General features: G+C 42.1%; 1 protein-coding gene across 1 annotated transcript; it reads left to right on the top strand.

Moving 5' to 3' along the window:
- Nucleotides 1–13,300: 13,300 nt before the first annotated feature.
- On the top strand, nt 13,301–14,262 carry TCEAL6 (transcription elongation factor A like 6). The gene has a single exon (XM_022566495.2). It carries the CDS (start codon nt 13,312–13,314, stop codon nt 13,912–13,914), a length of 603 nt encoding a protein of 200 aa, XP_022422203.1. The 5' UTR covers nt 13,301–13,311; the 3' UTR covers nt 13,915–14,262.
- The last annotated feature ends 968 nt before the right edge of the window (nt 14,263–15,230 follow it).

The raw sequence follows: 15,230 nt of genomic DNA, 5'->3' as shown, positions 1-15,230 counted from the left end.
ATAAGACAGTTGAGCATCCGTGGATTCTGCTCTCTGTGGGGCATCCTGGAACCAATCCCTTGTGAATAGTGAAGGACAACTGTATTTTTCTCTCCTTTTATTATTTTTAGTTGCACAGGGAAAATATATCAAAGGTGTTTTAATCTGCCTGTGTCGATTGCCCTGGGGTCCTAGGCTGAAAGAGACTGTGATTAAACTTTTACTCTGAAAGCCTCTGTTTAAGAATTCTCCCTTTCTAGAAGCTGTGGGGCCGAGTGATGGGTGATCTCATGCAGACACTTTCCCTCCCCTTAGGCACTCACTACTTGGCTAACTGGGTTGTTAAATATAGTTTCAATTCAAGGAGTTTTATCTGGGAGAGAACAGAAGGAAGCATGTTGTGAAACTATTTTCATCTCATGACCTTCACAAATATCCAGAGAAGTGGAGACATTGACTGTGGAATGTAGGTTTATTTGAGAGACATGCTTGTGTTTGCTCTTCCCCTAAGCATCTTTAACTTCTCTGGAGCTGCCAAATGGGGATTGTCAGGTGGTAGCCTTGGCTTAGGAATGTTCCCCCACTATGACACTGAGGCACTTTCCTATGGAAAGGTCTAGGAAGTTTATTATTTATCTTTTCACTTCCAAAACCAAGACACTTTCATTGTAGATAAAGATGGAAAATGCAGGAAAGAAAAAAAAATCATTAGAAGCCCCTAAAACTCTACTAGTCTTGAGTAAGCACTGTTATCGTTTGAACATACATATTTTTTTCAGAATTCTATGCAAATATAGCCTCATATTTAATTATAACCATATTTAAGAGTAACAATGAGATGTTATCTTAGTTTTGTAAACTGATTTATTTATAGACAAACATCATATTATGAATGTCAATCCATGCCAATCAATATAAATCCACATAATTAAAATGACAATAGAAGCACTAATGGTCAATTCAGGTATGAAAATAATGATGGTAATGGTTATTATTTATTGCTGACTTCCTCAGTGCCTGACACTGTTATAAGTGCTAAACCTATATTACTCATTTAATCCTCACCACAACCTATGAGGAGGAGTTACTGTTGCCCAACTTTAAACATAAGAAACTAAGAGCAGGGGCTTCCTTGGTGGTGCAGTGGTTAAGAATCTGCCTCCCAGTGCAGGAGACACAGGTTCGAGCCCTGGTCCGTGAAGATCCCACATGCCACGGAGCAACTAAGTCCATGCGCCACAACTGCTGATCCTGCGCTCTAGAGCCTGCAAGCCACAACTACTGAGCCCGTGAGCCACAACTACTGAGCCCGTGTGCCACAACTACTGAAGCCCACATGCCTAGAGCCCATGCTTCAAAACAAGAGAAGCCACCGCAATGAGAAGCCCACGCACTGCAAAGAAGAGTAGTCCCCACTCGCCGCAACTAGAGAAAGCCCATGCGCAGCAACGAAGACGCAACCCAGCAAAAAATAAATAAATAAAATAAATTTAAAAGAAAGAATCTAAGGGCAGGGCTAGCAGGTGGTAAGGGTAAGATATACTGTATGGCTCCTGAGCCCATACATCTAACCAGGATATGCTATTGCCTCTCCTATGACAAGGCCTTCAACCTTACTGCTATTCAGGGCAAAGTAAGATAAAAGAACCTGAGGTGCCATGTTTTTTTCCCAGTTAACTAGGCAGAAATTTAAAATATTGATGATAATCAGTGTGGTTTGGAGTTTGGGGGAAACGCGTCCTGGTATATTGCAAAAGTTCTCCCCCATCTTGTTTCCCTTCCTGTGCCTCAGGTGCATTCCACATTCTAAAGCTGAGTGAGTTTCCTGTTGGTAGAACTGAAAATATTTGTTTCCATACCATTTAATTATTTTGTATTGCTGCAAGATCAATAAATGTGTACTATAGGTTAAAATATATAACATAGAAATGAAATAAAATAACATTACCCCAAAACATACCATCTAAAGCATACCCACTGTATTTGTTTCTTAGGGCTGCCTTAAAATAGTACCACAAAGTAGGTGGCTTAAAAACAGAAGTTTATTGTCTCATGGTTCTGGAGGCTAAAAGTCAAAATCAAGGTATCAATGGGTCATGCTCTCTCTGAAACATATAGGACTTCATCCTTGCCTCTTCCTAATTCCCTGCAGTTCGAAGGGAATCTCTGGTGTTTCTTGGCTTGTAGATGCATCACTCCCAATCCTCCATCTTCATGTGACATTCTCCCTTTGTCCCTTCATATTATCTTCTATCTGTGTGTGTCTCTGTGTCTAACTTTCCCCTTTTTATGAAGACACCAGTCATATCAGATTAGAGCCCACCCTAATAACCTCATTTTAACTTGATTACCTCTGTAAAGACCTTATTTCCAAACAAGGTCACATTCTGAGATAGTTGGGATTAGGACTTCAGAAAACATTTTTCAGGGGATACAATTCAACCCAGAATAACCACTAATGTTTTCATCTGCATTGTATTCTTCTAGTAGTTTTCTTACGCAAGAATTTATATAGTTATGCATGTGTGCATGCATTTATAGATTTACATATAAATATAAGATCACATTTACATTTAGTTTTGTAACCTGCTTATCTCACTAATAACATTCTTCAAAGTCAGTGACTGTGAATAAACATCAATCTATACCATATGGATAGTAGGTATACTAGTGCCTGATAAAGGTAGAGAAAAATAAATTAAAATGAGTAAAATTTTTATGTGTTGAGTGCTTTTCATGTATTGAGTCATTTAACGATCATAGCACCATTATAAGGTAGATATGGTGTTAATCCTCATTTTATAGATGAAAAACTGAGGGACAGGGAAAATAAGGACTTGACCCAGGACTGAACATTTAGGGAGCAGGACAGCTTGGATTTGAACCCAGAACCTCATGCTCAAAGCCTGGGAAACTGTCAAAGATTTGTTAAGTGACAGGAACAGTCTGCAAAAACATTCATATTTTAGGAGGTCATTAAAAGTAGCACTAAGTATGTTAATATATTATGCAAAATATCTCGACCTAGTGACAAAAAGGTGTTTTGTGACTATTTTGAGAGCATGTGACAGAATCCATAGAGCAGTGGGATAATGAGTCAGTTGGAAGTGAAGAATGTTAACAGGGAATGCAGAAAATGTCTTTGAAGAGGGAGAGAGAGAAAGAGGGGGGGGGACATTGGAGGTGAAGTGAGAGAGATATCTTGTGGCTGAATGGGGATGAGGGGTCCAAAGAGAGTTTTGGTTTTTTTTAAATCTTCAATGCCTTGAAACTTGAGTAAGTTTAAAAGTTAATGTTAAAGAGCCATCTCTTCTCAGATTTAATCCTTGAATTTTCCCATATATTCATTTCCCTCCTTACCCTCCTATTTCCTCTATAGATTTAATGAGATACCTCTAATGCAACACTATGGGTCTTAAGCTCAATATGCATTTAGTTATTAGTGAATAGAAAAATGAGTACTCGTGTATCAAAGGAGTGCTAGTCCTTTTGGGATTTTTGCCTCTCAGGGAGGCAACAGGTAGCCGGAATCCTGGTGGATGTAGCTGCTGGGTAATGCATGCTCTGAGGATGTCTGCACTGGTGACTGTGGGATGGGTCCAGAGCTTTCCTATAAATGTATTAACATACAGAGCAGTCCAGGAGCAGCAGTTAGGCAAACACCACAGCTTGCTGCCCTGGTGCCATCTCTCACTGAGCTCATCAGGTGAATCAAAGGCAAGTCTGTCTTCCCAGCATGGGGAACTGGATTAGGATCTGCTCAGAGGCACAGTGTGGAACAGTTCTTATGAGTTTGTGAATCACCCTAGAAAGAAGAGAACCTCTGTCCCCAAACCTTTGAACTTAAGACCAACCAGAGAGATATTTGTTCCCATAATCTGGATGCCTGCACTCTCATTATGAGAAAATAATGAGAAATGATTTATAACTTCTAAACTGTTACCAATGGAGAAAAAAAAAGATGGTACCCAATTGTATTTTTCAAGATGGTATAGCATACAGTGCTAATTTTTCTTTGACTTAATATAATAGAAGTTTATTCTTCTCTCATAAAACAGTCCAACTCTGGTGTTACTTGTCAGGTTTTTTCATTGATGCCTTTCCTGCAAGGGGGTTACAGGGACCCAGGTTCTTCCATCCTGTAGCCTTGCCACTCCCTTGATATTCAGAGTTCTATTACACATTCTCTGCTGACAGAGAGTGAAGGCATGGAGTATTGCTTGGGAGGTTTTTATAAGCCAGATGTAGGAGTGACAAATATCACTTCTGTCCACATCCATTGGATAGAACTCCATTGTTCCGTGTTTCAGTTTGGGTTCCCCCCAAAGCAGAACTTGGGTGCTGATAGTTTATTTGGGAGGTGATCCCAGGAAGCAACAAAGAGGTAAGAGCCAGAATTGAGTCAAGAAAGAGTTAAAGCCAATATAATGGTGCATTGTCAACATGACTGCTGTAGGTAAGTAATGCGGACTAGGGTTAGCTGTGACCTCTGAGAAGCATACAATATGTCTCCCAGAATTGTCTGCTAAAAAGTTGGAGGGCTGGAAGGTTTATTTATCTCTCCATGTCTCCATGTTCTGTTGGTTAAGGATTGCTTCAGGGGTGAGGGAGGGCATTAATTCCCCTGCAATTCAAGAATGAGCTTCTGTGGGGGTTATGAGAGTTGCCTGAGTCAAATGAGAAGAATCTGATACAAGAAGGTGAATGAAAGTGGCCTGCTTGAGTAGGACACTGCTGCTATCAGTGTGAGCTCACAGGCAACTGTCCATGATAGCTGTGGATGCATGCCAAGGAGATATGATAGGAGGCACCAAAACTTCTTGCTACACATGACCTTCACCTAATTACAAGGGAAGTTAAGCAATGTAGTATAGCTGTGTCCTGTAAAGGTAAAGAAAATTGGAAACAATCTAAATTTTCATAAAGAAGTAGAATATTTAAATAAATTATGAAGTGCGTTCATTAATGGAAAGTTCTGTGAAATGCATTTTAAAGGGAAAAGAATGAATTGCCGAGCAAGTCAAATAACATTATCCAGATATCAGGAGTGAGATATGGACTTGGTGAGTCATAATTGTATGGATATCATGAACTAGTTGAAATTATCTATTAAGTAAGGAATAGATAGATAGGTAGATAGATAGATAGATAGACAGACAGACAAAGGTTTTTGGACTGCTTATTTCACCCCTTTTTGTTTTCTGTTTCAGGCAATGCTGAAGCGAATATCCTTTTGTCAGCCTATTCTTGTACATGTGAGAACATTTTCCTATATTACATGCTTACACATATATTCCCTGGGATTTTATTTCAATAATTTAAACTCTCTCAAAAAGTATATGAGAATTCTCATTTCTTCACTTCACTTCTATTCCTGGTGTCACCAGAATATTTAAACTCATGCCTAATTGATAAGGGTGCTTCTATTTCCTTGATTTGTATTGAAATTGAGTCTCTCTCTCTCTCTCTCTCTCTCTCTCTCTCTCCCTCCATACACATACAGAGCCAATTTTAAAATTCTTCTTGTGGGGCTTCCCTGGTGGCGCAGTGGTTGAGAGTCCGCCTGCTGATGCAGGGGACACAGGTTCGTGCGCCGGTCCGGGAAGATCCCACATGCCGCGGAGCAGCTGGGCCCGTGAGCCATGGCCGCTGAGCCTGCGCGTCCGGGGCCTGTACTCCGCAACGGGAGAGGCCACAACAGTGAGAGGCCTGCGTCCCACAAAAAAGATAAAAAATAAAATTCTTATTGTGTAAATTTTGGTCCATTTTTGGGGCTTCTTTCTATACTTAATTTTTGTCAGATGATAGGTGATAAAAGTTTACTTAGATGCTTTTATTTGCATCCCTTAAATTATTAGTAAGTTTGAACTTTTTCTTGTAGCTATTGACCAGCTACATTTCATCATCTGTGCAAATTTTGTCCATTTTGCTATTTTGTTATAGGGGCTCTTAAGGAATTATGGCTAATATCTTTCACTGATACATATATTTATTATTTCAACAGATATTTATTGGGTGTTTATTAGTTGCCAGACACTACAGCCAAAATTCATGTCCCAGATCTTTCTTCTGAGATCTAGATGCTTATATTTATTGGAAATGACCACTTGAGGAAAGAAAAGTATTAGTATCCATCCATACGTGCATGAAATATCAAGAACATACACATTTCGGGCTTCCCTGCTGGCGCAGTGGATAAGAATCTGCCTGCCAATGCAGGGCACTGGGTTCAATCCCTAGTCCGGGAAGATCCTACATGCTGTGGAGCAACTAAGCCCATGCACCACAACTACTGAGCGTGTGCTCTAGAGTCCGTGAGGCACAACTACTGAAGCCTGTGTGCCTAGAGCCCGTGCTCTGCAACATGAGAAGCTACTGCAGTGAGAAGGCCATGCACTGCAAAGAAGAGTAGCTCCTGCTCGCCACAACTAGACAAAGCCCGCATGCAGCAACGAAGACACAACACAGCCACACACACACAAAAATAACATACACATTTCAAAACACTTATCCCAAAGTCCCGCATGACCACAAAATAAAAAGGATTCAGTGTGTTATTTCAGGAGAACTACTGGCTCAGAGTTAGTTTTTCTGTGATCACTATACCTATGGGAAGATGTTTAAAAATAACCTGATGTTTCTGAGTTTTCTTCTTCTCATTTGTAAAATGGGAATAATTTTATCTATATCAGACAATTAATGTGAGAAGCAAAAAAGCAAAATATTTCAAGTGTCATACACAGCATATAGTTATTTGGTACTCAACAGACGTTAGTTCCCTTCCTTTCTCACATCCATCCTTCCTTTAAAGAAGACTCCTTTGACATAATCCAAATAGCATGATTACATGTTAATCATGGGGAAATGTTAATTAAGAAAATGTACAAGTTTCCATTAAGTATTAACTTCAGTGTCATTTCTATGTATGGGTGTGATCTCTCTGATAATTTAGAAAAAAGAAAAACAATCACTGGGCCAGTTCCGTAGGGTTTGCAAAAAAGAAAACCATCACGCCATCCCATTTTATTTTATATATTTCCCCATCCTACTTTTTAACTGTATGTTATTTTCTCAAGAATAATTTGTGCAATGTGACCCATAAAGAAAAGGCTTTGCAGTGGAGCATTGCAATAGAACACTGGGGGCCAGGCACACCATAGGGTCTTGGGTAAGTAATTTCCCCTGTGCTGGTTGTTTTTTGGATAACATCCCAGATAGATGTAGGGGTTTATGAGATCCCATCTGGGAAAGCACATATGATAAAATGTCATATAACTAAATACACACACTCACACAGAAATGAGTGCATGTAAAATGGTGAAATCTGAATAAGGTTGATGGGCTATATCTGTTGACAAAAAAATTAATCAACAGTCAATCTAAGAAAGAAATGGAAAATTAATTCAAGCCAACCTGAGGATTACAACCCAGGAGACAATCTTTCAGAAAGCACTGGGTACTGTTCCAAAAAGGTAAAAGGGGAGACCAGTATATATGTGATTTTAGAGAAGAGGTATGTACAATCAAGCACACATCTTGGTAGAAGGTTACTGCTATTTGCAAGGGACAGATATCTTAGTTAACGGTTTTAGTGCTTTTCTAAGTATGAGAAGATGCAAGAAATTGGATTCATAAAATTTTTCTCCTGAAAATATCTAGCTATCTGAAGGCCAGTTCTGCCACTTGTCCCAGAGCACAGAGTGCCTCATTCCTGATCTCCACCCTAAACTCCTTTCAGGGTGTGTTGAAGGTCAGAGACTTGTAGAGCCTCATGGTAAGCAACCTTCTTTAGTTGGCACAGCTCCCTCATAGTCATAAATATGACCAAGGGTTGGGAGGCATTTCATGACCATTTTGTCCCATGGTGTTAGAAATGCTCATTCCCAGGTCAGGCCAGGATTTCTTTGACAGGCCACTCAATGTGCTATTACTGGACTAAGCCCTATTAACAGTAGCTAAAACTCTCTAGACCGTATGTCTTACTAATTTGTTATGGTCCAGGAAAAGATTCCCTCTTGTTGCTTCTTCACATATCTAGAGTTACACTATTACAATCATTACTCTCATATAGAATTACATATTTGGTCAATTGTTTCAAGTCTCCTAGTCTTCGTTATTTTTATTGGAGGCTCAGTCACACATTTGGTAATGGAAGAAAAGAAAACAATCATAAAATAGGGATAATACAAGTAATATACATAGTAACATTAGTAAGGTCATAAGTAAGTGTTTAAGCTAAGACCTTCCATTAGGTGGGGCGCCCAGTATATCCGCAGGTCATATGACCAGCCTGCTCTTCACCAATCACTATCTTTAAGGGAAGTGATATATTGGCATTGTACATAAAGTTCACCAAAGATGTTTGTATGTACAAGGTGAATGGTGGGTCATCGTGACACCTTACATGATTAAGAAAGGAATGTTATCTTCTAAGGAGTTACATGGCTGGCATCAGAAAAAGAAAAATTGTCCTTTGTGGTTGAGCAGGTATTTCTGCTGTTGGGGAGGTCTGGTCAGTGCATAATGCAGATGGACAATGCACACTAGAGGAGAGGGAGGGGGACTAGAGAAGTGGAGAAAAATTTCTCTTGTCTTACCTTAAACTATGCATTTTATTTCATCATATCAAGGTCAATTTTCTGGTTGTGATATTTTATTGTAGCTACACAAGTTACCATTGAGGGAAAATGGGTAAGGGGCATAAGACATCTCTCTTTATTGTTTCTTACAAGTACCTGTAAATCTACAATTGTCTAAAAATAGGTTTTAAAAAGGCATGGTTTTTCTCATTTAGGAAACTAAGAAAACTCACCCCCAATTGAACACTTGCTATGTGCCAGGCAGTGGGGCATGTGGCTTTACATGAACTACCTCTAGGATAAAAACACTTCCTGATCTGCCCTGAACAGAAGGGTTGCCTGTTGACCTGGCATCCCATATAGTTTAACATTTATCCAAAAATCTTCATTGTTAAACAATGTATTATTATTGCTGATATTTACATTAATGTGTTACTGAGTCCAAGCTCACACCACTTGCCACAAGACAGGCCAATAAATCAAGAGACAAGGTGTTGGCACAAGGAAAATCGACTTTATTCGGGAAGCCAGCAAACTGAGAAGATGGCAGATTAATGTCCTAAAGAACCATGTTAATTCGGGGTAGAATTCAAGCTTCTTTTATGCTAGCAAAAGGAGAAGCAGGAGGAGGTGAGGTCAGGTAGTGAGGAATAGCCTTAAGCAGCTGTGCATGGGTAGTGGTCTGAGGGAAGTTATGAAACATCTTTGTTCTTGGTTGGTTGACTCCCATTGAAGTTAATCAGGTCTGGTCAAGATGTTCCTGCAGAACTAGATAAGACAAACGTTAATTTTTCTTTTTTTTTTTCCTTATCACCTGGGGGGGGGAGGTAGAGTTTTTTCAAAAGGGAACTATCACCTACACCCCAAGCTGCAGGCAAAATTCCTTCAATGATTAATGTGGTTATATGCAGAGCTAGCATGACTAAGCAAAGGCAACTAACAGCAGAATACAAAGGTAAGAACTAAAATAGTTTCAAGATAGAGTAAGAGTTGTTCTTCCTTGTTACAAAAGTAAGCCAGAATGGGTTTAGTAGACCTTGTTTACTTGTATTAGTTTCCTAATGCTGCTGTAAAAAAATAACCACAAACTTGAAGGCTTAAAACAATACACATTTATTATCTTACAGCTGCGGAAGTCAAAAGCTCAAAATCAGTTTTACTGGGCTAAGATCAAGTTTATTGGCAGGGCTATGTTCCCTCTGGAGGCTCTAGAGGAGAATCCATTTTCTTGCCTTTTCTAGTTTATAGAGCTGCATTCCTTGCATCCCTTGGCTCATGGCTCCTTACTCCATCTTTGAAGCCAGCAATTTAGCACCTTACTTCAGTTGTCACATTGCCTTCTTCTGTAGTAAAATCTCCCTCTATCTCCCTCTTATAAGGACACTTGTAATCGTATTTAAGGCCTACCTGGATAATCTGGGATATTCTTCTTGTCTCAAAATTCTTAACTTAATCACATTTGCAAAGTCTCTTTTCTAATTCAACATAATTAACACATCCCTTTCAAGGACAACATGCAGGGTATTCACTGTTAAAATGAAGTAAACTCACACAGGAGCGGCTAGAGAGCGAGCCCCTTTTTGTCTTGAGTGGTAGTGACAAAAGCATTTGATGCTGCTACCTCTGCTGGTTATATGTGATTAGCTAGTTGGACCATGACCATGCCAAGGACATTTAAAATGCATGAAAATGTATGAGAAATATGTGAGGGAAGTAAAAGCTGAGCTGTGCTGCCATGTAGCTTGAACATCCTTGGTACAGTGGTTTTGCGAGTTATTATGCAGTGTAAATCTACATCTATATTTACTTTATTGTTGGAAATGTTTCTTCAGTCTTTGAACAAGATTGAATGAAAAATTAAGTAACGAATTCTGTTTTCTTTGGTGATAAACATTTAACTCCCACAAAATGTTTGCTGACATTTACTATGCACAAAGGGGACTGTAGTGATACTATTGACCTCAAGAAAACCCAAATCTACAAACCTGCTAAAGAAACATTTGCATCTACTTCAGAAGGTAGTAGCTATTTTAAAAAGAATATGTCAATTTAGTACATACAGGTGCAGAAGTTGTGTTGACTTCTCATTCTATGAACAAAACTTCTAATTTAGAAGAAATTATTTTTCTTCTAATTTAATTATTCAAATTTTGAATCCCAAGTTTTTGTGTGCATGTTCAAAGGTAGGAGCGATAGCTCCTAATATGTTGGCTCTGTTAGCAAAAGAACTTAGGAAAGAATTATTGATGATAGTTTAAAATCAGCATCATCAGATGATTACAAAGAAAATCAGTTACTAGCAACAGTGATTTGATATTACTTTCATCAAATTAATGGAATAATAATACAATAATAATGCATTTTTTGTATTACTGATGAAAGGGAAACATGTAGCCTTGTTATTAATGGCATTGTGAATTCAGTTAATAAATTCAACTTTGAGGATAAAATTACTTGTTATGTGGTGTTAATGTGTTAATGAGAATACACATTTTGGTGGAACAAAATGTTGTAGGAAGATAAATGCTTTACTAAATTAAGAAACACACGCATCAGAAATATAATCAGAATTGGTTGTGTCACACATGTAATTAATAATTGTGTAGACAAGATGTGGTATTTTGCAAATCAAAATAGAAAGAGTGGTGTCCCATAGTTACACATATGAACACTCAGACACACGTATACCCTGTGTGTGTTTGTGTGTGTGTCTGTGACAACACTGTAGAAGCTACATTGTTGGCAGTTTTCTAGTCTTGGGCTGGGTGGTGGTTTCACAAATGTGAAAGAGAAAAAAAAAAGAAAGGGAATGGAAGAGAAGGAAGAGGGACAAACATGGGTTACACGATGCATCTGTGCACCTGTGGTCCATATTTTTAAATGTTTTAATGCATCCTTTTTTTCTTTTTTAACTTTTTAGCAGTCTGATATTCTCTCTAGATGAGAATAGGTTAAACGTTGGAGTGCAAATATCCAGTGTGGAGTGAAGTGAACAGAGAAGGCGAGAAGGAAGTTGGTAAAAATCAGTTTGGGGTTATGGATTTTGAGGTCCCGCAGGGATATTCAGGCGGTGGTGTCCAATAGACTGTTGACAAAGAAGGTCTGAGACTCAGGGGAGGGAATAACCTGGATATGTAGATTTGGGAATCATCTGTGTTAAGAGGGAAATGAACAGAGATCAGCCAGGGAGAGAGAACACATGGACCGAGAAGAGCAGAGGCTCAGGACATAGCTGCTACTCAAGGTGGCAGCGCAGCTTCCTGGGGGGCACCACCACCAGCGCTCTGGAGTCAGGCGGAGCTGGTCTTGAAAGCGGGCTGTGGGGCTACGTGTGGAGCGCTCTTGGAGAAATCGAGTACCCTCCCTGTGATCAGCTGTCACAACTGGGGATAAAGGGCATCTCAGAGGGATGCTGAGCGAGGACCTGAGAGGCGCCAGGTAAAGCACCTGCAGTCAGGAAGCCTCTCCCCTCCTGCTCTGTCGGTAACTCCTCCTTCTCCAACCGCCCCGCTCCCACACAGTCCTCAGCTGTCCGGTCCCTCTGGGATTGGGGGGAGACCGAGCTCCGGTGACGTGGCGCTCACGTGACTGGCCGGGCACCCTGCAATCTGGTCCCGGCGCCGTCGCTCGCGTTGCCCGCGCGGAACCAGCTCTCGGAGCTGTCTGGGTGGCGGGCGAGGGGCGAGCAGGCTTAGGCGAGCCAGAGGAGGCGCAGGCCCGGCCCGGGCGCTGCAGGTCAGTGTGAAGGTGGGCGCTGCTGGCGGCCCGGGTTGGGGAGGAAGCGGATGGGACTAGGATCCGGGAGCAGCGGGGAGAGGGGAAGGGGTCCCGAGATGGGTGAGGATGGGCACGGGGCGTGGCGTGGACAGGTAGGGAGGGAGGACCCTGCAACTGGCCCTGCCGCCTCTTCGACGCCCCTCCTCTGCGCCCTCCATCCATTTTGGAGCCTGAAATTGCGGGGGGGGGGTGCGCCCCCGCAGTGCGACAGTGAAAGGTAGACAAATTCTGGAAATAACCCCCCTCTCACACTCTGAGCCTATGAGGAAATATTGATCTCCGCGTAAAGGGGTGGGGGCGGGGCGGGTTGCCTGCCCGGGAGGGGTCCCAGCTACCCAAACAGTTTGTAAAGCATCCTGGTCTGGTCCTGAGGCCTGACAAAAAGATTTGGCGACTGAGGTGCGGGGTCAGGGGAGGTTGGGGGGAACCGTTGGATGAGGAGGGCCCTGATTCAGGAAAGGGACCTCAATCGGCTGACCGTGCAGCCCCTCTCTGTCTCCTGTCTGTCTACAGGTCTGCATGTCTGTTCCCAGCACTCTGCAAGGCTAGAAAAGCAGGAGGAACCTTTCCAGAATCCCTGCAGGTCAGCGGAAGGAGGGAGAGGCACTGGACAGGCACAGAGCTGGGGGCCGGGTGTGGAGGGCACAGCTTGGGCAGAATTTGAGGGCCCCATTGCCCATCCCCCCCATATATAATATACACACTTTTTGCCATGCTGAAGGATGGTACAAGGTGGCTGGGCCTGCCAGGGAAATGGTTGGCTCTCAGTGCAGGAGGAATGGTGGGGTAAAGGGTGGCCAGAAGGCACACTAGGCTGGGCCAGGTCAGGGGAACGCTGACAAGGGTGAGATGCCAGTACTATCCGGACCTGCATTCCACCCCCAAAGCCTCAGTCTCCCTTGTTTACTCTTGTCTCTCTCCCCCAACCCCACCGCATCCCATCCCCCAGGACAGGAAAACGAGGGGACATCTCAACATGGAAAAACTCTGCAATGAAAATGAAGGAAAGCTGGAAAGCGAAGGAAAGCCAGAAAATGAAGTAGAGCCTGAAAATCAAGGAAAGTCAGATGAGGAAGAAAAGCCAGAAGTGGAGGGGAGGTCAGAACACGAGGGAGAGCTCCAGAATGAGGGACGGCCAGAAGACCAGGGACAACCAGAAGATGAGAGGAAGAGAGAAAAGCAGGACAAGTCCGAAGCTGAGGGAAAACCACACGGTGAGGGCAAGCTGGAATCCCAGGCAAAGCCAGAGAGTCAGCCGCGGGCTGCCGAAAAGCGCACTGCTGAAGACTATGTGCCCCGGAAAGCAAAAAGAAAAACGGACAGGGGGACGGACGATTCCCCCAAGGACTATCAGAACAACTTACAGGAAAGGCATGTGGGCAGTGAGGAGATGATGACAGAATGTGCAGATATGTCAAGGGCTCAGGAAGAGCTAAGGAAAAGACAGAAAATGGGTGGTTTTCATTGGATGCAAAGAGATGTACAGGATCCATTCACCCCAAGGGGCCAACGGGGTGTCAGGGGAATGAGGGGCGGAGGTAGGGGCCAGAGGCGCTTACATGATATCCCATATCTTTAATGCCTTTGGTCTTCAATTCTGACTCCTCTGATGAGAATATCGCTGACCCTGCTTTCCCTGGCAGGCATTTGCCAGGCTATGTGCTTTAACCTTAAGCTGATTCTTTGCTTTAGGTGTCACTCTCGTTACCAGCAGCCTTTTGATCCAACTACAGTGCTCTCTGTGTTTCAGTAGGGGATTTTCACCCACGTGCATGGAGGAGATGTTCATGGTACACTGTAAAACAACAATAAAGAAAAACAGTTTTCAGAATCGAACATATAGTATCAAACCATTTTTGAAAAAGTATAAATGTTTGTGTAATGCATCTGTGCACAGAAAAATCTAAAAATTAAGTGATGCTTTTTTCTTGCTTTGGTAGCCAAAAATAGGTCTCACCTGCATTCATAAATAAGTCCAGTCACCTGATGGTACCTCCACGCCATTCCTCTGCAGATGTGCCCATCCCCATGTCTTCTCCTAGTTGGAACCATGTCAATGGGCACTGCTGTCCTTTCTCTGAGTCCTTTACCGTCCTATGGCTCCAACCATGTGTGATTCTTTATCTTTCTTTTCTTTGCTCACTCATCTCTGCTTTTTCCTAAATGATATGCATTATGTTAGTCATTAAAAAACAACTAAGGGACTTCCCTGGTGGCACAGTAGTTAAGAATCCACCTGCCAATGCAGGGGACACAGGTTCGATCCCTGGTCTGGGAAGATCCCACATGCCATGGAGCAACAAAGCCCATGCGCCACAACTACTGAGCCTGTGCTCTTGAACCTGTGAGCCACAACTACTGAAGCCTGCATGCCTAGAACTCATGCTCCACAACAAGAGAAGCCACTGCAATGAGAAGCCCGCATGCTGCAAAGAAGAGTAACCCCTGTTCACTGCAACTAGAGAAAGCCTGCGTGCAGCAACGAAGACCCAACAGAGCCAAAAATAAATAAAGAAATAAATTTACTGAAAAAAAAAAAAAAAAACTAAGACCAGAAAACAATACATGATAAGTGATTGGACTGTTCAGTGAGTTTTTGAGAGCAATGAAGACACAATATTCCTGTTGTTAGAATGTACAATAATAGGTAAAACTCATATTAACTCTGGTACCCAGAGCTAGAGGAATCAACTTGGCAGTTATAACAGACACACTGTTGTAAGGGTCAGTGTTGTCATCTGTAAAATGGGGATAATATTTGCCTCATGGGACTACCAAGTGCATCAAATGAGGTACTGAGTATATGAGATGTGTTGTGACCTAGCCCCCACCAGATACCTGGGGAAAGAATGGCTCCCATACCACTCTCATGCACTAGCAGGTACATGGATGGAA

The sequence above is a fragment of the Delphinapterus leucas genome, chromosome X, assembly GCF_059928025.1.
Source record: "Delphinapterus leucas isolate spDelLeu-1000000601 "Yukka" chromosome X, BTC_Dleu_Yukka2, whole genome shotgun sequence".
Classification (NCBI taxonomy): domain Eukaryota; kingdom Metazoa; phylum Chordata; class Mammalia; order Artiodactyla; family Monodontidae; genus Delphinapterus; species Delphinapterus leucas.
The sequence above is the reverse complement of the archived record's forward strand: the minus strand, read 5'-3'. Positions and strand labels throughout refer to the sequence as shown.

Bases quoted from the DNA above. Each gene is read 5' to 3' on its own strand.
- TCEAL6 (XM_022566495.2), top strand. From the start codon at position 13,312: ATGGAAAAACTCTGCAATGAAAATGAAGGAAAGCTGGAAAGCGAAGGA.